Genomic DNA, 27,313 nt, shown 5'->3' with positions numbered 1-27,313 from the left:
GCCTTTCTTCCTTATCTTCCATTTCTGTCCTTTCTATTCATCCTTCCCTTGCCTTCCTTTCTTCCTTATCTTCCTTTCTTCTCTTTCTTTTCTCTTCTTTCTTCTTTCTCATTCCTTCTATTTCTTTCTTTCTTTCTTTCTTTCTTTCTTTCTTTCTTTCTTTCTTTCTTTCTTTCTTTCTTTCTTTCTTTCTTTCTTTCTTTCTTTCTTTCTTTTTTTTTTTTCCCCTAAGCACAGTCCCTTAAAAGGATTACTTTAACAAAACAAGAGGTGGCTTTTTATTTTACCAGAGCAATAGGTAAGTCAGCCCTTGATCACAAAACCAAGAACCAGAGTTTAAAAAGAACCACATAAAAGCAATGAAAAGGAAACTTTAAGTATATTTAATACCAGCTCCCTTTCCTGGAAGTCCTTCAAGATTTTGCAGGCATCTCTTGGCCCTGAAGCCATTGGGAAGCTTAGCCCCCATCATGTATCCTGAGAGTTAAGTTTCAATTCAGCTTAAAGCTAACTTTGAAGCTGAAAAACTCAGTGTGTATTCTTTTGTTCTCTGTTTCTCCCTTTTATCTGCTAACTTGGCACTTGACATAGAATATGCTGTATGAACTCAGAGGAAAGACTTAACTAAGTTACCAGTTGTAGCCAGGAGCAGAAATACAGAGAAATATAAGCACAAAGCAAGTGTGTAACTATGCCTTTCCACAGTACGGTGTATTCTCTGTGGAGTCTGAAAGAACTGCAATGGTAGTACTATATTTAAGATTTATTTAATATGCATTTGCTGGCTCAGTATGTATTTGTGTTGCAAGAACCTGCTTTTTGGGTTAAGTTCAGAGAAGTTAATGTGAACTTCTCTGAAAGAGTGGTCAGGCAGTGGAATGAGCTGCCCAGGGAGGTGGTGGAGTCATGGATCCTGTAGGTGTTCAAAGAACATTTAGATGTTGTGTTGAGGGATGTGGTCTTGTGAGAACTATTGTTGATGGGTGTATGGTTGGACTGGATGATCTTGTAGGTCTTTTCCAACTTTGGTTATTCTGTCATTGTGTGATTCTGTAATTTACTGAGGAGGAATACAGCATCTGAACTTTCACAGGAGATGGTTGTGACGGCTCAGGGTCTTCCTCCTGCCTTTCCACAGGACTGATTAAGATTAACAGTAGGGACACTTCTGCCTTGAGGGGTTAATTTGCATCTGAATTGAACCCACTAATTATCACCTTCTTTCTACTGTAAAGACCTCTCCTCTGCTCACAACACTTTGAAGACTGTCACAGTGTTGTGAAGTCTCCTATCACAACAGGCGATATAGCTTTACCTACTGAATTTGACTGTTTCTGATTTCTTTATAGCTTGATGCAGAGGCTGTGAAAAACTGTGGAAAAAAAGGGTTTCAACCGTCTAGTGCCAGCTGTAGCCTCTTTCCCTTGATCTTTTGTCAGTTTGGGGACTCAGCTATCCCCAGGCTAAAGGTGCAATTTCCCCAACTGAGAGTTGCTTCACACCTTGTGCATGCATATGCAACTCCTTGTGCATCAGAGGGGAAAACTACAGGAAAGTTCCGACCATCTGTGTCGTGTTGGTCATGTTGAGAGCTCATGACGTATTTTTGCATGCCTTAAAAAAAGACTTATAAGGCCTTGCAAGGGGATCTCACTGCTGTCAAGTTCCCTGATGTACAAATAAATTCTTTTTGAAGCTATATAGAATGCTGGCGATGAGCATCTCAGAAAGTTCAAAGAACAAGTTAATAACACAATCGTCAGAGCAATAAAGGAGGCCTGGGGCCCAAACACTGAGGAGAACAAAGGGAGCAAATATATAAATAAAGAAGTCCCTCAGTAAACATTCTCCTTGCTGAAAAGTGTAGGAGCTCTGTGGAAATCAAAATATGATTAGGTAGGCGAGGAGAAGAGAATTCGATTAAAGCTGACCAAATGTCTTGATTGCTTTGTTTTACAGTCTTGATAATCTTCTTTTAAAGTAAGCTCTGTATATAATATATTTTAATTTAACCTGGCTATGAATACGTTTTTGTCATACTTCTCCTAATTTATAGGGAAAAAAAGAGGGCTTTTTTTCTTTTTTTTTTTTCCCTTTTGTTTTTACTGAGTTACATTCTATTTTGTTGAGCCTATTTATAAATCTTATTTGGCAAGTAATTGCTTTCCTAATCCAGAAAAGTGGTGTTGAGCTGTGAGTTACTAAGTCCAGTTCCTTTTAGATGGATTTGTGGAGACTGCTTTTGTAGCAGTGTCTGAGAAGGATCGCTGAAATTTCAGAATTCTGGTCCAATTAGCTGTAACCCCTATCAGTATAAAAAGATAATCTCAAAGTTTTGTATAGTGTTCTGTGATATATTTGAAATAATCGATAGTGTGAAGTCAGAGTGGACACTCTTTTATTGTATTGATAATTTTTTTACGAATAATTTTGAAATACATTTATTTGTAGTCACTTCAACATATTGTTTTACTGGCCTATTCTTGACAAGCCCTTACAGGATGGAATCTGAAGAGTGCTCTCAGATTCACAGTAAAGTGTGCACCTTACTGAGTAGTAGCTCTGGCTTATCCAGTATTCAGCAAGACAAGGCACTTTTTTCTTTTTCTATAACAGTAGTAGGGAGATTTTAAGAAGGTTTTAGTGATAATCCTCTTAATATTTTATTGTTTGTGCAGTTACAAGGATGTATATGGGTATCCTTTGGTGATATTTTTATTGCTGCTAGATAAAAAAATGTATCAAAAAAGAAATAGTAATTGTTCTTCACCAGGAAAAAAGCTAACTAGAAACTGTATAGCAGTTCACCATACCTTTCAATCATCACATTAAATGACAGACTGTGGTATGAGGATTTTTTGTTGATTTGCAGCAGTCCCTTCCAGCTTCACCAGGGAGCTGCACATTCACTGATGCACATTCGCCCACACATTGACAATTGCTTGATTTGGGGTACAGGGTGGTAGTTTGGATTTCATACTTTAGATTAGGCTTCTTTGCCATCTCCAGTGCAAGATCACAGCTGAGTCTAGAGTTTGCATGGTAGAGTGTGTAATATAAGGGAAGTGTACTGACCTCAGACCTTTTCCTTTCCAGTAATTCTAGCTGTAGCAACAGTGGTCTGCTGTGCTTTTTATCCCCTGTGCAGGGATGGAAATGAATTTGCACAGCACGGAGATAAAAAATATCCCCTAGAATACTAGGAGATAGAATACATTAAGGATATTAGTTTCAGAAGATAGCAGTTTGTTTCATTTTCTGGGACAATATGTACTGTATGATCAGTTGAACAGAATCAGATATCAGTCCTACTCCTGTGAAACACATGGTTCTTTTAAACAGAAATGACTGTGTGCATGCAGCAATTGTGTCTGTTTGAACTTGCATAGTAGAAATGGGCCCCAGATGTTACAGTTATGTAATGCCCTAATCTAAAGCCAAGTAAAGAGAGCCTTGTGGGCTTCATATCATGCCAATAAGAACACTTTCAGGGAATTAACATTGAAGGAGATTGCAGTGAGCTAACATTGTAGCTATTGTATAAAATCAAAATGTATGTATGGAGGGCGTGCCTTTATTCACTGCGGTTGGAGTTAAATTTATACTTTGGAGGAGGGGGAAATTGTGACATGAATTATCTCCAATGAAAGAAATACTTCATTTAGCTGTTAAATACAACCATGTGTATCTTACAACCATCTTTTTTTTTTTTTCTATCTACTTCATTAGATGTTACTCAAGAGCTTACTTGAGTGGGGGAGAGTATTTATTCATGTTGTAAGTGTGAGATACTCCTTTAAAAGTAGATCACTTTTGTGTTTCTGAACGTAAAGAGCATTAAACTGCGGAGCTATTGCTATGCGTTACAAAATAGAAATTAAACTCACAAGGCCCTTGGTGTGTTATACCATTATGCTTCATGGTGAGGTTTGGTGGCCAAGGTTGGCTGGGAAAGGCAACAGCTTGGACAGTACTTCCTTCACCCTGAGGCCTGAAATGTGGGATATTCATGTCAAGGTACTTAAAAGATGACTGAGGAATCTCAGTAACATGAATTTGTATTGTGTGACACTGTGCAAGACTGGTGAGGTACCTGATGGTTGAATAAAAACTAAGGAGGTCTCTCAGGTACCCAGAACAAAGTAGGAGCAATTTCTACCTTTAAAATGCAAGTAGAAGGAGAAACAGAAGATTCCTTGTGAGTACACTAGTTGTAGATACGTGGGTTGAGAAGTTATCATGCTTTGCCTAGTCATGTGTTTTTCCATCAGCAAATGCCACATAGCTTAATCCATAACGAGGCAGAATCACAATAAATGGTCCTAATTTGTTTGCCATATGCTAAGAGTGCCCACATGTTCACATATAGATCAGTTGATGCACAGTAATTAGACGATGAGAAAAATTACTTGTGTCTCAACTTTTGTTACTTTTGAGATGTTGCCTGTTGTGACCACTAACAAGTCATCATCTGATTTGTCAACAAGAACTTTCTTAGACAGCCACCTTCTTTTCAGCTAGGGACAGAAAAATAACCCAGATACATTGGCTTGGTAAAAAGAAAACACAAAAACTAACAAGCAAGCAAACAACCCCCCCAAAAATCCCAACTCAATACAATGCAGTATAATCAGACACTCACAAATAAGTTTCTATTGGTAGATATCTGAGTATTTAAGCATTTGGTGCTTCTACTAACTTGTGTTTCATAGCATTTATAGTTCAAACATGTAGTTAAATTTCATAGAGTTGTATTCAAAATTGATTGAGACTACTGAGGAAAACACTTTATTTTATATATATATATAATTATTATATATTTATATATATATATAACAGAAGTTCTGTTGTTGTTGTGCTGTTCTTGCTGCTTTTAAAAAGTGGTTTCTATTCTATGTCTAGAAGATTTATAAACTTCATGATTATTACCAGGGATTTTCCCTGTTACTGTGTCTGCAGTCTGAGTCATCTTACAGTGTTTTCTAGTACAAAGTTCTTTTGTTTCAATGTTGTGATGCCAGGATTTGCCATGATGAGAGCCCAGTCTTGAATGCTTGGCTTCAGGATTCTGGAGAACTTGCTGAAGGACAAAATACATGGCTCTGGAATTGAGGCTGCCTTGTGCTAACTCTGACATTCCAGCTGGGACTACGATTGTGTATTCTTCAGTTCTGATTTGCCCCAAGGTATTTGTGTCCCACAGTGTGTGTTACGTTCTTAAGCATATTAATTTGCCAAGAAGCTAGCTCAGTGATTGTACTGTAAAAGAAGTTATTAATACGGTGTTGCATCAGAAGTTGCTGTACTTCTCATAGCCTTCTGAAACTGCAATTGATGAAGTTTATTGTTTGCTTCATTTTTCAAACAGTAGTGGCTTCAGCATTTCCAGTGTCATAAAGCATCTCACATGGAAATCAGATTATACTACACAACCACTTGTCAGTGTTCATTTTTTCACTTTCTTGCTTAATTTTTCCATGTAAATAGAAATATCTATTTCATGAGAGAGAAGCATTTGGCTTTCATCATAAGCAAAGTTTCTACTGATTTAATTTAATTTACCATCTGAGCTTCCAGCATGAATATTGGCATCTGAAACTGTGGGAAAGTTTAAACAACATGAATGACCAATGGGCAAACCAAAACCACCTTTTAGAATTGTTAAGGATGTGGTAAGCAGCTGTTATAAGTAAATCAATAAAACACATTTTCACTGAGTTTTGCAGGGGACACAAAAAGAAGATAACCTTGCATTGACTTTGCTGCACCTTACAAGCATATGTGTTGGAACCTACTAATATAACTGGTAGCCAGCCTGAGGTTTTTGTTAATATCTATATCGTGTCTCAGTACTTGAGAGATGAGCAAGTGTCCCTCTTCAGCTACCTTCAGCTTCACAGTCTGCTTACACAGTCAGTGTTAAGGGGGTGGCAATAGGAAATGTTTTCAGCTCTCACAGCCCAGTTTTGACTTGATGGGACTTTGCTTCTTGATTGTGCACATAAAAATATATATGCATAACCTGAGAAGTTTGCCCACCTCACTGGCAGCTGGAGCCCCTCATATGTTGGTGTTGCTCACTGCAGTCACTGAGTTACCACTTACTGCCCCAGTGGTAGCAGGGCAGGAAGCTGCTGCTATGCAGTTCTTTGTCCGGAGCTCTTCCTTCTCATTGCTCCCCGTGCTTTATTCCTCTTTGCCATACCTTCAGAAGCATTTACCCTTTACTTTTAATTTAAGCCAGTTGGCCCTAATCCTGCAAAAATCTTAGACTCACTAAGGCCAATAATGGTAAACATGAGAGTTTCACTGATGATTTGAGTGGACCGGTCTACCAATGTGGTGAATGACTATTTTATTTTTGATTGTTTTTAGGATGGTTGTTTTTTGAAGCCTCTGGGGTTGAGCTTCATTTGAATGCATCACTCTTCTGCCTTTATTGTGGTCAAGCTTAATTTTTCTTTCACACGGGAGATATCCATCCTGAATTAAGATTTCCACCTAGTCATATCAGTGCCTAATAATTCTGATCAGAAAAAAAGGACTAAAAGTAAAATCAAACCCATATCCATAAGCAGAAAGAAATACACTTTTTGTATTTGGACGCTTCTCTGTGATTTGCTCGTGGCTGCAAATCACAGCTGCATGTTAACCAGAAGCCGTGCGTGCTGCAAGGCATGCATCTGAGATTAATAAAATGTTGTGTTACTCCAGCAAGTGTGCAGGCTTCTTTCCCAAAGCAGCTGACGTTGCTTGGAGCACAGAACCCTCCCACACTTCCTTGCTAATTGATGGTGACGGGCTATCCGCTGAGCTGTAACCTAACATAGGAATTGAATCAGATCAACAGCTGAGAGAAGTCTCCAGCAAGCAGGATCGCCTCATGTATGCAAAAACTTGGCGCTTTAAGTCAGGCCTGAAGAGGAGAAGGAGCCAGTAATGGTTCACGTAGGCTGATGTGCCGAAGTTTTGGCAGTGTGCTGCTCAGTTGGGGAGGTTTTGCTGCTGGAGGACGCGTCGCTGAAGGGAGGGCTGGCCTGCGCGGAGCACGGCTGGCATGCTCGACAGACGCCCGATGGCTCCACAGGCTGAGCTCGGTGCACGGGGGGTAAGCATATGCTGCAGGAGCCGGGCCAGATGCTGGGGAGCGACTGAATTTAGAAATGAAACATACAGACTGGCTAGCAAATTAACTTAATTACAGTTAAAATGTTTCACTTTGCTCTCATCTAACCACGCTTAAGTGGTGTTGAAAAATGTGTCTGCCTTTCAACAGAAGTCCAAATGATACTGTTGAGAGTTCCATGTTTTGGTTGTTGATTTTTGTTGTTTGTTGTTGTTTGCTTGGGCTTTTTTAATTAATCTGACACGAAATTGCTGACGCTGAAAAACTGCAAATGCTGGAGGTGAGGGGAAGTGAAAGCCTGTGCAGGTGGCTGCTGCCACTGGTTCTCCTATCTGGAGTCCTGTTAGCCACAGCTGAAACAAAGTATCTCGCTGTTCTGTGTCCTTAAGATTGCTCTAAATAATTGTTTTCTCCTCAATATGAGAGCAATGGGACTCTCTACTGGTAACACTTTGAAGTACATTGTCTGCCGGGGCACACATGGTGTGCTCTATTTTCTGCTTTGGGCTGAGCTGTACTGCTCTCACGAGTTTTGATTTGGCAACCTCTTACCAGACAGGTGTCCCCTGGTGCCAGGGGATGATGGAAGCAGGTATCCCAGCTTCAGCTGAGCTTCTGAAATACAATGTAAATAACAAAGATGTTTGAAATGTAGTACTTGGGTTTGCTTTGTTTTCCTTCTTTTGCTGCAGGAAGCAGAGAATGGAGATCAAAACAGTATGAATAACATATTTCTATAATAGTAAAAGTAAACGTCATCCAAATGCTTGGATAAAAGCTTGCTCTATGCAAGGTTTGAATATGGTTGCAGAGAAGCAGTGCACCACAGGCGTGAGAGTTGCTTTGCTGTTACTGTGAGACTGCTCAGGTACAATGCATCTTGTATAATGGCTGCTCTCTGGTCTTGTTCTTGTATCTTTATCAATGACCTTGACAAGGGGTGGAGTCCAACACTGATGATAGAAAGCTGGGAGGAGTGGCTGACACCCTGAAAGGTGGTGCTGCCATTCAGCCAGACCTGGACAGACCGGAGAGCTGGGCAGCTATAAACTAGATGAGCTTTAACGAAGCAAGTGCAGAGTCTTCCACCTGGGAAGGAATAACCGAAGGTATCAGTAAAGGTTGGGACATGACCTGATGGAGAGGAGCTCTGTGGAGAAGGATCTGGGCATCCTGGTTGACAACAGATTGTCCATGAGCCAGCAGTGTTCCCTGGTGGCCAAGGACAATGGGATCCTAGAGTGCATTAAAAGGTGCATGGCCAGCAGGTCAAGGGAGACCATCCTCCCCCTCAATTCTGCCCCAGTCAGGCCTCACCTGGAATACTGTATCCTGTTCTGGACCCCCCAGTACAAAAAAGACTGGGATCCCCTGGAGAGAGTCCAGCAAAGGGCCACAAAGATGATAAAGGGCCTGGAGCATCTCTCCTATGAGGAAAGGCTGAGTGAACTGAATCTGTTCAGCCTTAATAATAATAAAATAATAATAATAATAGTAATAATAAAAAGACTCAGAGGTGATCGTATTAATGTTTATAAATATCTTAAGTGTGGGAGTCAAGGACATGTGGCCAACCTCTTTTCAGCAGTCTGTGGGGACAGGACAAGGGGAAATGACCATAAACTTGAGCATAGGAAGTTCTGCACCAATATGCAAAGGAACTTCTTCACAGTAAGGGTGATGGAGCACTGGAACAGGCTGCCCAGAGAGGTTGTGGAGTCTCCTTCTCTGGAGATATTAAAGAACCAGCTGGATGCCTACCTGTGCAGGCTGCTGCAGGGACCCTGCTTTGTAGGGGCGTTGGACTCTCTGATCTCTGGAGGTCCCTTTCAGCCCCTACAACTCTGTGATTCTGTGATTCGTTCTCTGGATGATTTGTGGATCTCCAGTTGAGCAGCTGAGTAGCTATTGCTAACTTTCCTTCTGTCTGCCTGTTGGCAACTGCTCTTTACTCCAAATTAAAATCTGCTCCTATGTTTGGGAGGCAAGGAAGGATTAAGTTATCCCCATATGTCATCATGGTCCATCAACACATTCAGTGTGTTTCAGAAGTATGAAGTATTTTAGAAGCCTTGAAGTATGAAGGTATACAACTGCCAGCTTCAGCTGAAGTGGACTTGTTTTCAGTGTGGATGTTCAAAATAGTGGAAAGCAGGAACTGTGTTCATACCTTCAGCTGGCTGCAGCATTTTCTAATGTTATTACCCTAGTTAAACGCTTGGCTCTCTGGGCTTTAAAATGTATATTTTCCAGTCAGTTCTGAGAGTTCTGATAAATTAGAGTGTTTTGGCCTTTGATGGCAATCCCATTGCAATTATCAATGGGAGGAAAAAAAAGTGGGATTATATATGTATATATTTATGAGGGAAAGAGCTCAAAGTAGAAAAGAAATATAATTGCAATTGTAAAGCATTCCTTATCTGAAAACAGTCTATATGTTGTCAGAATTTAGCACTAACAATGTCCCTGTGTCCATGAAACATTTTCCTTTTTATGTCTACTGGCTGTCAAATAATGCCATCAAGAGGGATGCAAGCTTGGTACATCTGGGCTATAGAGTAAAATGGACCTTTTGTCTGATATTGTGATGTGAAGAAGTCCAGGCTCTGTCTGGGGTAGTCATAGAAGTCCTGTGGAAGGAGGGCAAGTGATGCCATGAAACTGTGTTGTGAATATGCAGGGCTCGGGGGGCAAAAAAAGCTGGTTAGAGAAAATGGAAAGGAATAGCACTTGGCTAAAAGGATTCTGTGCATTTTTGCTTCATGGAAGGCCCTTGGTAAGGGGAAGTGTCAGGAGAAAGAAGAAGAAAAAAGGGGACTAAAGGTTTTATATGTACAGCGTAATGTGCACAGCTGAACAAATGGCCAATTCTTCTGTCAATGTCATGGCCAAGGACCCTTCTTTTCATGTCTGAATAAAGTGCTATGAGATCTGGTTTAGTGGGTAGTAATGGTGATAGGAGGACAATTGGATTAGATGAGCTTGTAGGTCCTTTCCAACCTTGTGATTCTATGATTTTAAGTTCCTCTCCTCATTTCTAGATGTGCTGTGAGGGGAAGAAAATGTGGCTGATATGAATTTTGGCTGCAGTCACTCGCTGTGCAGAAGGATTTTACAGGAAGCTGTGCTTGAAAATCAGTTTGTTGTTAGCAGTAACAGTTCTCAAACGTTATGTCATTGGAAAAAAAGAGTAGTTTAGATGGCTGAGTGGAAAGTAATAGGAAAATTGAGAGGGTTGGAAGAGAGATACAGCCTGAGAGCTTTCTCTTTCATATTTTTGGCATGCATAATTAAGTAAAGTGCTTACTGGTGATAGCCTCATAATGGCAGATACCCCTTCTAATAAGTTGACCTATAAAATGTTCCAGTCAATTAAAATATTACAGTAAAAAGAAATAAAATAATATTTCCTGTCTAACTGCTGACGTATTTTCATCAACACACCAACCACGGACTTATGACAAAAAACTCTACAATATGGAAACTTCTGCCAGAAAACTGTGAGCACATCAGGAGCGTGAATCCCTTATGGTCTCCTGAAGCTGTCACTGCATAGCAGGTGAGCTGAGGACACCAAGAAGTGACATCTGTCTTTTTGCCAGTTTTCCCTGATATCCACGAATTTAGGTTTTTCAGCATTGGTGGAATATATATATATGTATATTATGTTTTATTTTTTAAATTCAAATTGCAATGAACAAGCCTAGAATTTCCTAAAACAAAAGAGGTTAATTTTATTATTTTCTTACCAGGATGAACAATACAGAAATGCAACATAAAAAAGGTGTGAAAGAAAGGGAGGTAAAGGACCCTTGAAATTCTCTTGCATTGAGATGTATTTTTGTAGGCTTTTTAATTGCTGGACTGTTCTGTTTTGCAGTCACTTTTTGGTATGGGCCAAAATACAGATGTTGTATTGGTGAAAATAGTTTTCTTAATCATAAAGAATTTTTATTTATTTAATTTTGGCCATGTTTTACTACTGATCCCTACAGCCCATCGCTATAAGTAGAAATCTTCATGTTCCACTGCTGCTGCACGTATGCTGCATCAAGATCTGGAGTTTATACAATGCTTGCAACTGCTTAATAACAGTAATTAGTGTTCTTTGAAAGAGGTGGTTTGAAAAATATACATTTTTACCTTGCTGACCATGCAACATCTTATATTTAAACAAGCTTCTGAGTATTAAAGTGCATGGATAGTCTTTGTGTAATAGCTCTGATGTTTAGGTTGGTTTCCTAGACAAGCTTTATGCAATCCCACTTTCCATCTGTTAGCTGTGCTTCTCAGTAACTTCAGTCCAATGTCCGATTTACATCAGCCTTGCAGAGGTCTGGGAGCTACAGAATCCCTAGGGGCTGGTTGGAGCTGCTAATGCTACTTGCTCTGCATGCCAGTGTTTGGGCTGAGACACTCCCTGGGCTCCCCTGGCATCCAGGATGTAGCACCCAACCAGCTGATTAGCATGGATTTAACTCCAGAGTAACCAAACCTGTGCCTCTTGTTCAACCAGCAACTGGTGGGAAGTTTGGTGAGGGGAGGGAAGCCACGTGTGCAGAGCATGTGCTGTGTAGGGAAAAAGGGAATGAGCTAAAGGTACTGTGGAGGTGTGTGTGGGAAACCAGGCTTTGTTTCTTCTGCTGTTCACAAAACAACTTGTTTTTCTGCAGCTCGTCATTAATGATAGATTTTGCAGTCGTTTGGTGGATATAAATTTCTATATATATATATATATTTCTTGAATATTTTGAGGCTGCTGAAAGGATGTTGACAGATGGACAAGTTGGCATATTCATCAGTTAAAGATTATTAACTTGTTTGTAAACAGTATTTTTAGACTATTAATATCAGAAACTATATCATTTTCAAGTCTGCTGGCAATTCTGGGTGAAAGCTGAGTTTCATTTTGAATGGGCTTCTGCTGATCCAGAGGATCACTTGCATTGCAGTATTTATAACTTGTTATCTTCGCAGTCTGGCAGAGTCTTCAGTGAGGCACACATCACTGTTTCTGTGCAATTCACGTTGTATTTGGTCAAAGCCTTTCTTCACAAATTTGTGTGATTCAGCCATACACAGGCTTTGTTTTCCACCTTATAATGAGTCTGTTAATTTGCTTATTTATTCAAGCGCTGTGCTGACTGATTGTAATTGGAAAGGTTCCAGTGGTTCCTTTCCTTTCTTGGTCATATCTGCATATACTTTATAATTATATGATCATAGAATACATGTAACTTTTCTGATTTCTAATAATGTAACAATTAAAAAAAAATCATGTCATTTTATTATTTGAAAGAGCAATCTCTTGGCTATTTTCTTTCTATAAACGAATGGAGTGTATACATAAGGAATTGCATTTTAGAAAAAGTACCACTTGAAATGTAAGCATTACTTTTCATCAGTATTCCCAGTTACTTTGGAAACAGTATCACTGGGGTTTATGAGAAGGCACTTACCTAAGTGCTTTATTAGCTAACAGTTTCAGGAGCTCATGCTACAGTGGAGTGCTATAAAAGTCAATTTCAAACCAAGGACTTTAAGAAGTTTCTGCTGGTTTTCAAGGAAATTGGTGAGTTCCCAGAAGACTGTGATATTTATGGCCTCCATATTTTCTGGCTGGGTATTTTCTGTTAAGAAAAATCTGTTAAGAAAATGTGATCAGTTTCTGTTGTGCTTTCAAATGAATCTCTGAACTTCATTGTACGTGATTTGTATAGGCTTGAAAACTAGCATCAGAATAGCAGAAATTTTTCATTCCAGAAAAAGAATCCTAAAGTTTCTGAACAGAAGTTCTTGAAATAATCATTTGCTTAAGTTTTAAAAGTAAATTTCTGCATCGATGCTGACTTAATGTAAATCTTCTATTCAGATCATGTCATGGACAGCACAGTAAAAGGCTTAGATATAGTTTTCTGGTTATAAGAGAGGAGAAATTATTGTAGCTTGGAATTAAAATACTGTCTTTTAGTAGGTCATGACGACACTGAGATGAATAATTACAAATTTGATCAGAGTTCTTACTATGTTAGTCACTTCTTGTGGCTGTAAATCAATTGTCCCGTAAATATTCTGTACTCAGGAGGAGCTTCTCAGTGACATGAGAGGTCCACTCCCAACTCACAGAAGAGCCACGCATCTGAAACTGGAAATAGTGTAGGGTTGTCTGCTGAATCACCAATGGGATTACCTTGAAACCTCACCCAGCAGAAAGTGCTGAAGGATCAGGGCCATGGAGCTGAGAAGGCAAGCCTGACAAAGTCTGAGCTGCATATACTGGTCCTGATGCAGGAGCTCTCAGCAATGTCAGCACTGAGGAACAAAGCTGCTTGGAGCACGCATTTGTGTTTTTTTTTTTAATGAGCTGACTGTGAATTGCAGCAACAGAGAACTAGAAAAAAGTTCAAAGCAGAAAAGTGATATTCAGGCTCCAGCACTGCTGGAGAGATCTCTGTTGTTTAAAGTGGGCAGGGTAGTGAGACTACGAGTTTATTACCTGCTGCCTTTCATCAGGGAAGTTCTGAAAATGCTTTTGTCATGTGTTGCATTAGTACTTAGCAAGGAATAACTTAATTGTTCTTATAATCTCCTTTGCTCTACTGACTCCTTGCACTGTGTAGCAAACAACCTACTTCTGAGAGTGCTTCCACCGCAACACACTAGGGTTATAGTTATGGCTCCTGTAAGCCAGGGCTGTGCTTCTGACTCCTTGGTCATTAAATTCAAGTATGTTCCTGCAGTTCCAGGTGACACCTATACCCAGAAGTGCAGGAGTTCATTAGAGCAGCAGCTGACTAAATGCTCCTTAATTCCTATTCTGAGCTATAAAGTGAGTCTCAAGTGATAGTCAGACCTATCTGCTGGTGGGAACTGCTCCAGCTTTTGCACTGTATTAAAACTCATTTCACCGGAGCTCTTTAAAATATGAGGACTGGCTAGTACCAAAAATTAAGTATAATTAATAAAGCTTCTAGGGTTGCCAAAAATGCAAGCATCAGAAAAACTGCATGTTTCAAACATGAGGAATGGGAATTGAGATTTGAAGAAATGATGAGGCCAAAGAAACCACAACATTTGGTGAGAATCAAGAACTTCAATTGATGGAAATGTGGAATGATGTCTTGGGCATAAACAAAAGTAGTATGCCACAGTGCCTCCTGCGGCCTGCTGCTATGGCTCTGCTGGTCAGGTATGATTACAATTCTGACATAATAACAGAATGCAGAACTATCAATAGCTCACATTTTAAAAAGACTTTTATAAATGCAGCTTCATGGACTTCATACGTGAATTGGTACTTCATTCTAAAAATCAGAATGGTTTTAGAAGACTTTTCCGCTGGGAAGTGTCAGCTGATAATATGATGAGTGCCTGGAGGACAATCTGTAGCTCGAGCTTAATTTTTGGAATGTAGAGATGTGGACAGAGATAGTTAATGTCTATGGCAGTTCATGGTGGCTTCTATACAGTTACAAGCCAGAAGGATTCCCCAAGTTGCTCTTCATTCACCAGCTCTGGGACATCAGTAGCTGGCGATCGTCACATTGCTGGTGGCATTTGGACATTACGGCATGCCTGGGTGAAGGCACATTCTGCATGTGAGAGTTGAAAGCATCTCACTGAGATCAAATCATAGCGTTAATTTGAAATATTATCCAGTGCAGCAGGTCAGCAGCATGTTTTGGTGACATTAAAGATTTGAATTACTAAATTTTCAATGGAAATCTGTATTTTCTAGGGAATGTTTTCCACCAAGGCTGTTTATTCCAAGCCTTTCCAAGATTTTATATATTTTAGTTCAAAGATTGTTTTCTGTTGTTGCTGTTCTTGTGTTCAAAAACACATGCGATTTTCATCTTGAAAGTACTAAATGTAGTAAAATGAACATTATCTCTGTTTTAATCTTTAGGCATTATTTCTTTTAAAAGTTAGTGTTGATGGTTGTTTTATTATATATACATATTTATATATTATTATTTTTTTGTCCCCAGCCACTTAAAACTCTGAAAAGACTTTCAGCTGTTCAGAAATTTTTGACTGCTCTCAGTTGCTGGCAATTTGTGCGGAGGACTTACACTAGAAAGGGCACTTTGATCATTTACTTGCTTTTTCTGTCTGTGCCCATTCTGCAAGACTGCAAGGTGTTTCCTAAGTCTGCACGTATATGTCCTATATCTGTCCTATGTCTGCAGGATGTATTTAAAAACAAACACAGAACCAAACTCATACAAACAAAAATCTTACAAATACGAGCAGTCACCTGTGGATAGATTTCCCAACTAGATAGCACCTCTCCGCTATCAGAGTGATGTGAACAATCCATAATAAAGCAGGCAAAATGGTATCAAGCCTTTGTCTGACACTCACTGTGGTTTGGATTAAGTGTTTTAGCTGCAAGAATGGCAGCCACTTGCAGCCTGTTATTTCTGTGAGAACATGCTCCTGTTATCTTTCAGTGCAGGAGAAGATAGCATGTGCCCCTACCACATGTATATCTGCAAGATGAGAAGTCTAGTCTGTTGTTAATGTTATCACTGCTGTACCCTGAAATAGAAAACTGCAGGCAGATTGGATTGTGTTAGAGAATGGTAACCATAATAACAACAATCCACAAATGATAAGCAGCTTCAGTGTTTAAAAATAAAATATAAATTGCTTTCTAGTAGTTCCATGAGCATTCTTTAAGACTTAAAGGCTCCTTATATTTGAGGTTGTTTTGGGGATCAAAGACTTGACATTGATATTAAGGAGATCTTCAATTAGTTGACATTGTTTTGTTATATACCTACATGAAACTGAATTTCATCAAATGAAATGTTACTTACCAGCCCTTTCTCAGATGCACACCATATGTAGTGACAGATTACAAACATCCTACATGATGTATGGACTTTTATGTAAGGAGGTGAATTTTAGATTCATAGCGAGATATACAAACAATACATTCAGAAAAGAAATTCAGAGTGTGTTGGAGTTAAATGCAGAGCATCTCTGTGATGTGGAGCTTGCACCATGTTCTAGGATGCTGCCCAGTGCATCTGAAATGAAAATTTAGGAAAAACAATATTGAGGAAACCTTTTAAGAGTTCTAAACCATACGTTTTTGGGGAGATGCTTTAAAAAGAAAGAAGGTTCTGTGTCACATCATTCCTCCACATGGCTTTACTTACAGATAGGAACAGCTAGCAGGAGCCTGAGGATCTCAGACTGTGTTCCTTACTGATTGCAACAGGCTCTGAGACTTCACTGTAACAGTGTGGTGATGTGCTCAATCATAGCTCTTCTGGGCCTGTTTGTTTTCAGTCTCCCTTGCTGTCCTGCCATTTTCATAAAGTACTTGGATACTTCTTAAAATCCAGTCTCATCTCTAATTAAAGGGACACGGTGATTACTTGTGTAGTTCATTCAAAGAGTGGCTATAAGAACTGAAGAAGACCCATTCTTCAAAATATGTTTAAAGGAAAAAGATAGCCCGGGCTTCAAATTCTCTTGGTAGTCCTTGCAGCCTGGAAGGCCAGCTGTATCCATGTCTGCATCAACAGAGTGGTGGCCAAAAGAGAGAGGGAGGAAATTGTCCCCTCTGCTCCACCTTAAGGGGGTCCCATCTGGATCACTGCATGCAGAACTGAGGTCCCCAGCACAAGAGTCGAAGAGCTAAATCTCACAGGGAAAGGAAAAAAAAAAAAAAAAAAAAAAAAAAAAAAAAAAAAAAGAAGAAAAACAACTGAAAAAGTTACTTGCTAATAAGTAACGTGGTTAAGCAGCAATTCAGCGTTGATGGGAGAGGTTAGTTTGGATGTTGGGTAGCTGAAGAGAAAGAGTTCTTGCTCTTTAGACTCATACGAAAGTGTTCTGGAGTTTTCTGCCACAGGTATATGACAAGCATAAATAGGAGTACTGCCAAAATTCCTTTAAGAATAAATCATTCCTTATGTTTACAAGCAAATTCTTGTTGCTATCTGTGCAAGAGAAACTTATAAGCTGCTGACGTTTTTCACTGGGGCCTGAATGTGAGTCTGAATTAAGTAAGAGAGTCAATTGCTTACCATTAGAGTTCTTGAAGGAAAAAATAGTTGTTGCTGTTGGATGCAAGTTGAAAGATTCTTGTTTATCAAGGAGCGTCTGTTTAGTCTATTAACCTTGACAACCGTGTCAGCAGTTTTTTCTGTGTGTTTTCCCAAAGGCTCTATGTTGAAGCAGTATGAGATACAGAGTTATTTTTAGTGTAGACAGTTCATAGTTATGCTTAAAAGACATAGGTCAGAGTTTAAATACTAGAGGTAAAAGCTGTCCTAGACAATTTGAAAAGTCAATACGTTTAATCTTTGAAAATTAAAATGGAGGGGTGAAATCACGAAAATATCCACATGAACTAGATATTTTTTACATAAGTTTGTTATGGCTGCACACACTTCCTGAGGTAAGAAGGCACCTCTGGAGACAACCTGGCCCAGCCACCTGCTGGGAGCAGGATCAGTTAGGGCTGGCTGCTCAGGGCTGTGGCCACTGAATGTTTCCAAAGATGGAGATGGAGAATCCATAAACTCCCCAGGACACCTGTTCCAGTGCTCAGTCACCTGCACAGTAAAAGGATTTTTCCTTTTTTAAATGGTTTAAATAGAACATCTTACCCTTCAATCTATGGCTATTGCTTCCTGCCCTTTCACCAAGAATCACTGAGAAGAGTCCAGCTCTATCTTCTTTACTCACTTCCATTGGGTATTTTTACACACAAATAGATTTGTATGTAAGGAAAAAAAAACTCACAGAAACAATCAGAGCAAATAGTTCACACCCACTGACACACCTACACCTGTGCTTGCTTGCTCTTGGTAACAGATGTTTTATATTGCTTTTGCTGTCCTGGATTCTGTGGATAAGCAAAGACTACAAGTGATTGTGCACATTAGAAAGCTGAAGAGGGGACTCATTTCATTCCTGTGATTTGCTCCTCATTTCAAACTGAAGTCTTGACTCTCATGACCAATCCTCTAGGCAGTTCGTTTTCCATTAGTTGTTAAGATGAAGACTGTATTAAGTTGAGTTTGCGTTGCTCTTTGTCACATCTTCAATTACGTGTCCTACTTGAAAATACCAATGGAGGAGAGGATCAATTCTGCCTTATGGCAGAGTCCTTAGCTGTGTTAGCTGTGTTTCTTCTTTCTCTTCTTTTGGTGCTTTTTGCATTAATCCTAGAGAATTTGTGACAGTCTCTAATTGCTTGATCAGCCAGTTCTGCCTGGGCATCCCAGCCCTGGGTCAGCATCTTTCTGCCTTGCTCCTTGCTTAGCAACTAGCTTTAGGCTAGTCAGGTAGCCTAGTTGTTCATGCGCAGATCTTTCCAAATCCTATTGCATTCTGTGCTTACCTTCAACTGCTTTATAGCCTAATATTAATGTGTGTCTCCTGCCCTGGCTGTTAGTGCCTTGTTCATTTAGGTCACACTGTTTCCTTCCTAGACCTGCACTGGTTTCTTGGCTTTCCCATTCCCACCACTTGCAGATTGCTGCCTGACTTCTCTTTCCAGCTTACTCCTCTTCCCCATTTCCATCTCTGTCCTTACTCTTTCTGCATGAATCCTGAGGTTTTTAATCTGTATTGCCTTAGAGCAAGGATCATCACCAGAGACTGCCTTCCAAGTGCAGCCCAGTCCCATGCCACCCTGAACCACTGTTGGAAGAATGCACAGGGAAGGTCCACCACTGCTGCTTAGCCAAGAGTGGAGCACAGGTCATTCAGAAGTTGTTATAATTTTAAATAGCCTCAACAGGGGATGACAATTTTGCAGACTTTAATTCTTGAACTATAAAAGCTATGCACAGATTTGCTTTGTGAAGCCCTCAGATAGACTTGGGTACCTGTCATGATGTTTCAATTCAAGAGAGCAATGAGCAATTCAGCTTATTTACCGTCCAAGCTGCCAGACTCTGGCTGCTTGTGCTGTCTGTAGTGAGAATTGCTTGTGACATGTAAGTCACTTATGGTGACAGTCTGAATAAAGTCCTTCATCTGTACTGAATGTGTGTGAACTGCAGTCCCCCTGACCCTGATTTCATATTCATGCCCAAAGTACAGAAACTGATGAAACTGTTCAAAAATGATCACTGCGATTTGTAATAGACAGAGAACAATATGCTTCCCTTATTGATGATATTAGGAGCAGCTGTGACAGTCCTGCTGGTTTTATCTGTTGTTTTCTTTCTTTCTTTCTTTGTTTTGTTTTGTTGTGGGTTTTTTTTTTTTTTTTTTTAATTCTCCCCAGTTGCCCATTAGAGCTCTATGAAACAAGCAAAGTAATGGGTGATGACACTGGTTTTCCTAGTACTGACAGGTGTGGTTTCACATTAAGAAGCCATGCAGTACAACTCAGACCATTCTGTCCAGACTAATAAGTGTATGTAACCACACTCTTTCAACATCAGTAGCCGTATCCGTCTTGGGTGAGTGACTTGCATTCCATTAGCAGCGTCTTGTAGGAATGGTGCATGCTTTGTCTACTCGGTGAGAACACAATATTATGATATTATTTGTTTGAAGCATAATTTGCAATTGATGTAATGCAAAGTGACCGGTTTGGCTGGCAGATTGAACTAGTGCTATTTTGTAAACATATGGCAGGGAGATAGTGAAGTAAAATTAAATTGTTCTGATATCTTGATATCTAGTTTGCTCTTTCCAAGAGTATATAGCTTGATTTTAACTCTGCTTTAGAATATCTACAATAACTTAAACCGTGATTCATGAGTCACATCACCAGTAGTCTGCAGAGGACCAAAGGTCTGTTGTGACGGAGGGGGCAGGTTGAAAGGAATGTGTTGTAACTGCGTTGTAACTTACTTATATAAGGGAACAGAGATAGGTGAGATCTATTTGAAATAAGGGGGGGAGGAGGAGGAGGCATAGGGAGGATGTTTACAGTGTATTTGAACTGCTTCCTTGTTGACCAGGGGGAATGTCTTTTCTTAGGGAAGACCACTTGTCCTTTTCCCTTTGTGGAAGGCAAGAAGTTGAGCAGCGCAAACTGTTTTTCAGTGCCGTGTGTGTCCATATCATTGTATGTTATGTGTTGTTATACTTTCATGGCTATAGATAGATATAGGGAACTACTTGCACTTGTTATTCATACACATTCACGATACTGATGTGTGCTTATGCTCTGTACCGTGGTGTGCTACGCTGTGCTGGATCTGTTTCCCACTGCGGGAGGTTCGTGGGCACAGGTGTTGTGTTACCTGCTCGCATCGTGCCATTGCAGATTAAGTTACACTGCGTTTCACCGGAGGGGCAGCCTGGAAATAACCAGCAGAAGGGAGCAATGAAGTGAGCGAACAATAGCAAAGGAAAACAATCCCAGAACGATTCTATGTCATAGAGACGGGGCTGGCGGGATAGCTCCATGTCATGCCGCAGAGCTACTGGAGGAGCGAGGGATACGCTCCGCTATGCCGGGCTGTTTCAGGCTGCCGCAGACAGCCGGCAGCGTCCGGAGCTCGGGGGTCCGTGCCCGGCAGCGGCCTCCCGCTCCCCCCGTCCCGGCGGCGGGCTCGGCGTGCTCCCGGCAGCCAATGAGCGCGGCTCCAGCTGCACGCGGTGGACAGCGCAGCCCGGCCCCGCTCGGCCCCTCCGCTCTCCCTGCCCCGCGTCCCGCCGCTCGCAGTCGCGGAGCTCGGTTCGGTGAGCGGAGCGGTACTTGAGCGGCACTTGGGGCGTGGGAAGCGAGGAGCGGAGCTGCGCGGCGCTGCGCGGCGCTGCGGAGCGAGCCTGGCTGAGGGGACAAGTTGGAGATGCGGGTGGAAGTCGCACCTTAAGCGGATCGGGCGCTCCGGGCTGGTGCAGCGATGTACCTCTTCGGCAGCGAGGACTATGAGGCGGTAAGACGCGTCCGCCGAGAGGGTCTTGGGGTTTTAGTCTGTAGTTGTTATTTTAACATCATAAATTTCTCAGAATTGCGGTCAGCTCTGCATGCCAGCCGGTGCTCTGCTTCCTGTAGTTCAGCTTTGGTGCTCACCGACGTGATTGCTTTTAAATGTAATATTTTTTCTGCAAGTTCTCCGTGCAGGACACTGGTTGCTGGGTTGGACTGAATTTCCGCTCCTTGTCACGCTGGTGGCACTGAGGTGGCACTTAAAGCATTCTGATACGGGGTGTGATGAGGTGACACAGGCTCCGGGCAAGCCAAAGCCCTGCTTCCAAATCATTCAGAGTTCTTATTCTTTGTACTGCAGATGTACTACACATAGGTTACAGGACTGAACTCAACTGTAGGTTATTGGGATGCTGCCAAGTCGTTTCTTTTGTCCAGTTCCAAACATGTCACAGCAGTGTAATGTAGTGTCCATGGCAAGAGCCAGCTTAGGAAACCCACAGCACACTCCCGATGGAATCTGACATTGTTTACTTCAGGATTTGTGTAAAATGACACTCTGAAGAAGTTGTTGATGAGAAGGAAACCACAAATAACTCCATTTTGTTGCGCATTATTGGTATCCGACATCAGAGTTTGCAGCCCAAGTGTCAAGTGCTGTGTTGTGTGAGCGGACGGATGGATCCTTCCACCCACACACACCTCGTGACAGAGACCTGAGGAGCTCTAGGGAGAAGCAAAGGGAGCAACAGAAACGCTATGAACTTTTCTATAGGAAATTGGAATGAATTCTGCATGTTAAAAACTGTGTGTTCTTTGCATATAACTTGCAATCGTGAATGTTTTGTTTTGGTTATTGATTTGGTTCTCTGAATATGAAAGTACTTTTGCTGGCATTCTCCAACATGTTTCAAGGAATTCACTGAGTTACCCTGGATTTTTTTCCCCCGTGTTTTTTAATGTCAAACAGTTTGTGAGATGCCGGAAACACAGAAGAAGTTGTTGAGGAAAAGAATTTAAAGGCAGCTGTCTGCACATGGAGCTCACTGTGTGCGTGAGTTGCACCAACTTGCACCAACTTAGCAGGGAAACGGAGAAACACGGAGTTTCTCCAAAGCAATAAGCAACATGGTGTTGCAGTAATTGATTTTGAACAATTAATTAATTGCTCTTAAAAACTGACAACTGACAGTGGACAGTGAGTTTCCAACTATAAGCTATAAATAGACTGTGTGTTGTTGTAATTCACTGCATCACTGTAGCTATATTGTAAAACATTGCCAATCTGTATTAATAGTTTTTGAGGGATTTTTTATGTTCCGCTGCACCTTTAATGGTTACTTACTGCTTTGTAAAGGGAGAGGAATCTGTGAATCTGAAATGCTGATGTACCTGGAAGGTCACCTGGATGGCTGCAGTATGGTTTTGGACTCCCACACATTACATTGTTTCAGTGTGTTAAAAAAACATCACTGAGGCATTCAGTCATTGAAAATAGTTTCATATGTAAGTCACTTGTCTCAAGCAGGTGAAACGTCTCACTCCAGTCCCCCTGCTGAATAGTTAAGCTAGGAGGAATGGTGTCAATAGGGAAATGAATGGTGTGGGCCTGGGGGTGCAGATACATTTGGTTTTCCTTCAAAATCTCTGGTGGTCCATGAAACCAAAGTGCAACAAATTGTTTCATTCAGCCCAACCCAAAATATCACTTTTATTTTTTCTTTCATACAAAATCATGCAGGGAAAAATAAGTTTGTGCTTTTTTTCTTGTCATTTTGGCAGTCAAACATACCAAGATGGCTGCTTTACACAGTGATAAGTATGTATTAAGCTATTCTTAAAATCACCAAAAATAGAAGAGTTGGACTATGAGATCTTGAAGAACAGTTTTATTGTTCAATAAAACCTAGAATCAATGGAAAACTTATCTGTACAAATGTATACTTCGTGAAGCCATATGCTCTGTACTGTGGAAAAGGCATTTGTTTTATCTTCCCACACGATTACTTATGAGTCACTGCAGGACAATGTCAGTGAAAAGAGTGACAATGAAGATTCTCAGGGCTTCATTTGAAGTTCTTGATTAGTTTCAGCCAGTTTCAAATGCGTATGAGACTGTAGCTATGAATATAGACTGTGAAACTAATCCTAGAAAGGTGATCACTAATAAAATTAAACACAATTAAAATATCTTTTAAAGGATTTCAGTAGAGCTCTCTTAAGAGCCCCATCTTCGAATAGAGAAACTGTCTTTGATTACTGTATACATTTCATATGCACATCTTTGTGTGCACATTTACAGAAACGTGAGCATGTGAAGCAACATTCCAACTCAATTAAATTTAACAGTGAAGCTCTATAGGCTGTTACAACCAAGTTTTGCATATAGTCTTTGGTTTTCCTTTATTCCAGTGCCTAATGAAACATGTGTTATTAGTTGTTTTGGGTGCACAGTAAGTCTGACAGCACCGATACTCAATTTGTGTGTCATTTCCTGCAAAACTTGGTTAACAAAGGCAGTGTTCCTTAAGGATCAGTTACCATAAGACAATGCTGAGGTTTAAGACCACTCAATAGTCAGAAAAAAATCCTCATTATCACAGTGTAGTAAGAAATGACGTATTTCAAATTGTAATAAAGCCATTTAGCTGTAGTTCTCTCTTGTTTGATTATTTTGCATGAAAGTTCGGACTTGGGGTATTAACTGTTTGACACTATTTTAGCACTTTAGGTAGGTGCCTATTAACCTCTTAAGAACTGGTGGAATCAACATATTTTGTGCCACATACTGGGAAATGCTGAGATGTTCAAGTATAGTAAACAACTTTATTTCATAAATTGAGGAATCCAAAAAAAAAAAGCTATAGGCTGAGGCATCTCATTTGTGGCTACAGCTTGCTAGCAGAGGGATTTTTCTGTTTGTTTACAAAATAAACCACTTGAAATGGAACATAATTGGTGTTCTTCATAGAAAACAAGAAGTGGGTGCTCTTCTCGTATTAAACTGTGCTCAGCGTAAAACTCCCAAAGCATCCAGTGTTTACCCCAGGTGGCCTTCTTAGTCAGTGTGTAAAGTGTGAGGGAAGTGTAGGGTTGTGCTTGCATTTCTGGGAGGTTTGCCTTGTTCTCCTGTTCCCCCTAGCCCAGCAGGACATTTCCCATAGCCACAGATGCTCTGCTCCTGTTCTCTTGAGTCAGCTTTCCATGGGATAACTATTTGGCTTTTCTAGTCGAATGGCCAGGCACTGCTATGATATCCTTAGGAGGAATAGAAAACCTCTTCATAGTTTCAGTGAATTGGTTGTAATGTCCAGAGCAAATATTTTTGTTGCTTGTAAATCCAGCATTTGTCACTTGTATTCTCCAGGCAAAAGTTTTGAAGTTGTCTGTTTAAATTATATCTTCAGTTCCCTGGAGTTTGCTTATGTCCTTTTGCAGGATGGAGCACTTTGCATGGAATATTAAAGATGATGTTGACAGATGCCAGTTACACTTCTGGCTCCTACAGGGCAGCCTTATCTGCTAAAAAGTATGAAAATCTGTCTGCTAAATATCTAAAGGGCTGGAAGATCTTGAAGCATTCAAATAACGTTCAAGACTGAGAAGAGCTCCTTTTTAAGTGCTATTAGTGAATCAAACCTTGATTATGTTTGCAGGAAGCATGCTGCTTATAGGGCAGATTTGGCTGTGAGAAGGAGAAAAGCCCTCATCTATTTTGGATGCTTACTATTGTAAGTCCTAGAAATCAGCAGGGCGAACACTTTGGTATGTTTTCAGTGTTTATTCTGAGTCATTGCTGCTTACCTGATTTCATAAACTGAAGAAAGGGAGAAAAGATAATTGGAGTATTGCTAAGATTAGAAGGAGTCATGTTTAAGTGTTCAGCAATGGCATTATTATTATTTTTTTAAAATCATATTCCATACTAATGCAGGACCATGTCTAAAAATCATCAATCAGAATTAAGTGATTTAGGAAACCCACTTACTTGAATTGCAGATGCAGTTCTGCAAATCACCTGTGGCAGACCACTGTAAAAAATAAACCAGAAGATTTTGGAATAATTTGTTTGTTTATCTTAGTTCAGTCTAAGACAACATCTCATGCTGTGTAGGGATGAATTACTTCTGTGGCACCTGTGAGTGTAACTTGAAGTGCAGACCTGTAAGGTGGGAAAATTAAATTTGTGCTTTGTCCATCCTCAGATGAATCATTTAACGTTTGGATTCTCTGCATTTTAGCTGCAGATGGTATTTGATTTTCTCCTGGTAATGACAGAGGCTTAACCTGTTAAATGTGAAAAGCTGCTCTAAAAGTACTGTTTTTACATGTTAAAAACACTGCTACATGATTTTCAACTGCAGATGCTGTATGCATGTACTGTGCATACATATGAATGGAGTTAGTCATGTAAAGATTGTATTGCAAGAAGCGCACTGTGTGGAGGGCGTGTGTACTCACATCCAGAGCTGGATGTGGGTTTGTGAGTCACCCTTATCAGCCCTTTGCCCATGGATCCTTCACAGCAGCCAAGAGCAGAAACAGTATAGTTTTTGTTTCTGACACTGAAAGAGCAAAGGTCATTCTGTACAGCATCGTTCCCCACAGGTAGCATGGAGACATCTCATCCGTACTTGAGACCTTGCATGTGAGTCCCAGGATTCCCTTGAGGGAAGCTGGGAAGAGCCATGGGCTCCAAGCCTGTATTAGAGCAGCTCCTGCCATGACATCAGTTGGGACAGCAAGACAGTGTGTAGGAAAACCTTAATAAAAATAATGTATAGAAAGGTCTTGGTCACTAATGTATTGCCCCCAGGGCACCCAGCATGCTTTCCAATTAGTGATCTGTGCAACTGCACTGTAAATAGTTTTTTTTCCCCTGAATTATACCAGCATTTATCCTCCTGTAGTGTCTGCGTATCCAAGGTAGATTATTTTTAATAGTAATGTTATTATTTGATCTTCATATACATTTTCTTGTCACTTTTCATTACTTTGAGTCTCGGTGACTGAGGATGGATGGAGGCTTCTTTTTGGTTAGTGGCAGTATAATGGAAGGATCTATAGCGTACTGGAACAAGCTGCCCAGAGCGGTTGTGGAGACTCCTTCTCTGGAGTTATTCAAAACCCATCTGGATGCTTTCCTGTGTAACATACTGTAGGGAACCTTCTTTAGCAGGAGGTTGGACTAGGTGATCTCCAGAGGTCCCTTCCAACCCCTTTCATTCTGTGATTCTGTGATGCTACACCTGGCGTATCCCTCCATCCATCTCCAACACAGAACAGGCAAGAGCAGTGTGGGAGGTATGTGAAGGATGCCTTGAGACATGAGCTGGTCCTGGTGTTATGTGCAGTCCCCCCAGCTGTATCTCAGCCTTACACCACATGGAGCATTTCTTGCTTTTCACAGTGTGATGCCCTGGGCATGCTGTGCACTCTGAAACTAAACCTGAGTATCCCACTTCAAGAACTATCTTCTAAAAACAGATGTTTCTGACAGAAAATTGTGAGGCAAATTGATAGCTACAATTAACCCAGAGTCTTCAATAGCAAATTATTGCTGAGTGGTGCCTGAAGGCACTGACAGGGTGGAGCGAGCATCTTGCTGTCAAAATGGGACATAAGTAGCTCACTAGGGCTGAGAAGCAGATTCTTAACTGAGGCATCCACAGGGAAGAGCCCTGTGAAATAAAGTAAGGTCAAATGGTTTCTGGCATTTAGAAGCCAGCCACACTGACCATCTGCCAGGTGATCCACTGTCAAGGGAGAAGCTGAATTCTATTTATGGAGTAGAGGGGATGAGATGAGGAATGTGTGAAGTGGCATAGATTGGCGGGACTAGTGCAGTTCTCTCATGAATATGGAGAAAAAAATAAAAAGCAAATGAATATACTTACAAATTTCACACACACGTAGCATGGGTGAGTGTCCTTGTGTTGCTACTGTAGGCTCCTCCTTCACTTATCACCATCCTTTTCCAGCTTGTAGCAAGTGCTGGTGGGGAAAGAAGACCTAAAGCCCTATCTCTGCATTCCCTCCACCAAGCTACTCCAGGTAGTCTTGTACCTCAAGTGTTACCCTCCATTCAGAGACAGCAGCAGGAAGGATGGAAGGAAGTCTCACTCAGGACCTGGGAATGGCTAGCTTTTAGCAGTGCTGAATTTTGCTTCATGGAAGTTAATTGACATGAACTTTAAAAAAAAAACAAACACCTTTGTAATCAAGAATAAGTCTTTCTGTATTGTCATTTGCTCTACAGACCTTGACACATTAAAACAAAACAAAAACAAAACAAGGAAATGAGGAGTTCAAATTGAGCTTAT

At 40.7% G+C, this 27,313-nt stretch overlaps 1 protein-coding gene across 7 annotated transcripts in view; it reads left to right on the top strand.

Moving 5' to 3' along the window:
• Positions 1 to 27,313, top strand: part of CACNB2 (calcium voltage-gated channel auxiliary subunit beta 2) — a 223,183-nt gene that overhangs the window by 105,922 nt on the left and 89,948 nt on the right. Inside the window, exon 1 of one of the 7 annotated variants that reach the window (XM_015853457.2) lies at positions 6,837 to 7,108. The exons of 5 other annotated variants lie outside the window; for them this stretch is intronic. In XM_015853457.2, the coding sequence (XP_015708943.1) occupies positions 7,058 to 7,108 (51 nt within the window). In that variant the 5' untranslated portion in view covers positions 6,837 to 7,057. Of the gene's footprint in view, positions 1 to 6,836; positions 7,109 to 20,769; positions 20,998 to 27,313 lie in introns of those variants that run through there. One more of the 7 variants, XM_015853458.2, reaches the window with a different exon arrangement.

Source organism: Coturnix japonica, chromosome 2 (assembly GCF_001577835.2).
Source record: "Coturnix japonica isolate 7356 chromosome 2, Coturnix japonica 2.1, whole genome shotgun sequence".
Classification (NCBI taxonomy): Eukaryota; Metazoa; Chordata; class Aves; order Galliformes; family Phasianidae; genus Coturnix; species Coturnix japonica.
Note: the sequence above shows the minus strand (reverse complement) of the source record. Positions and strands in the feature narration are given on the sequence as shown.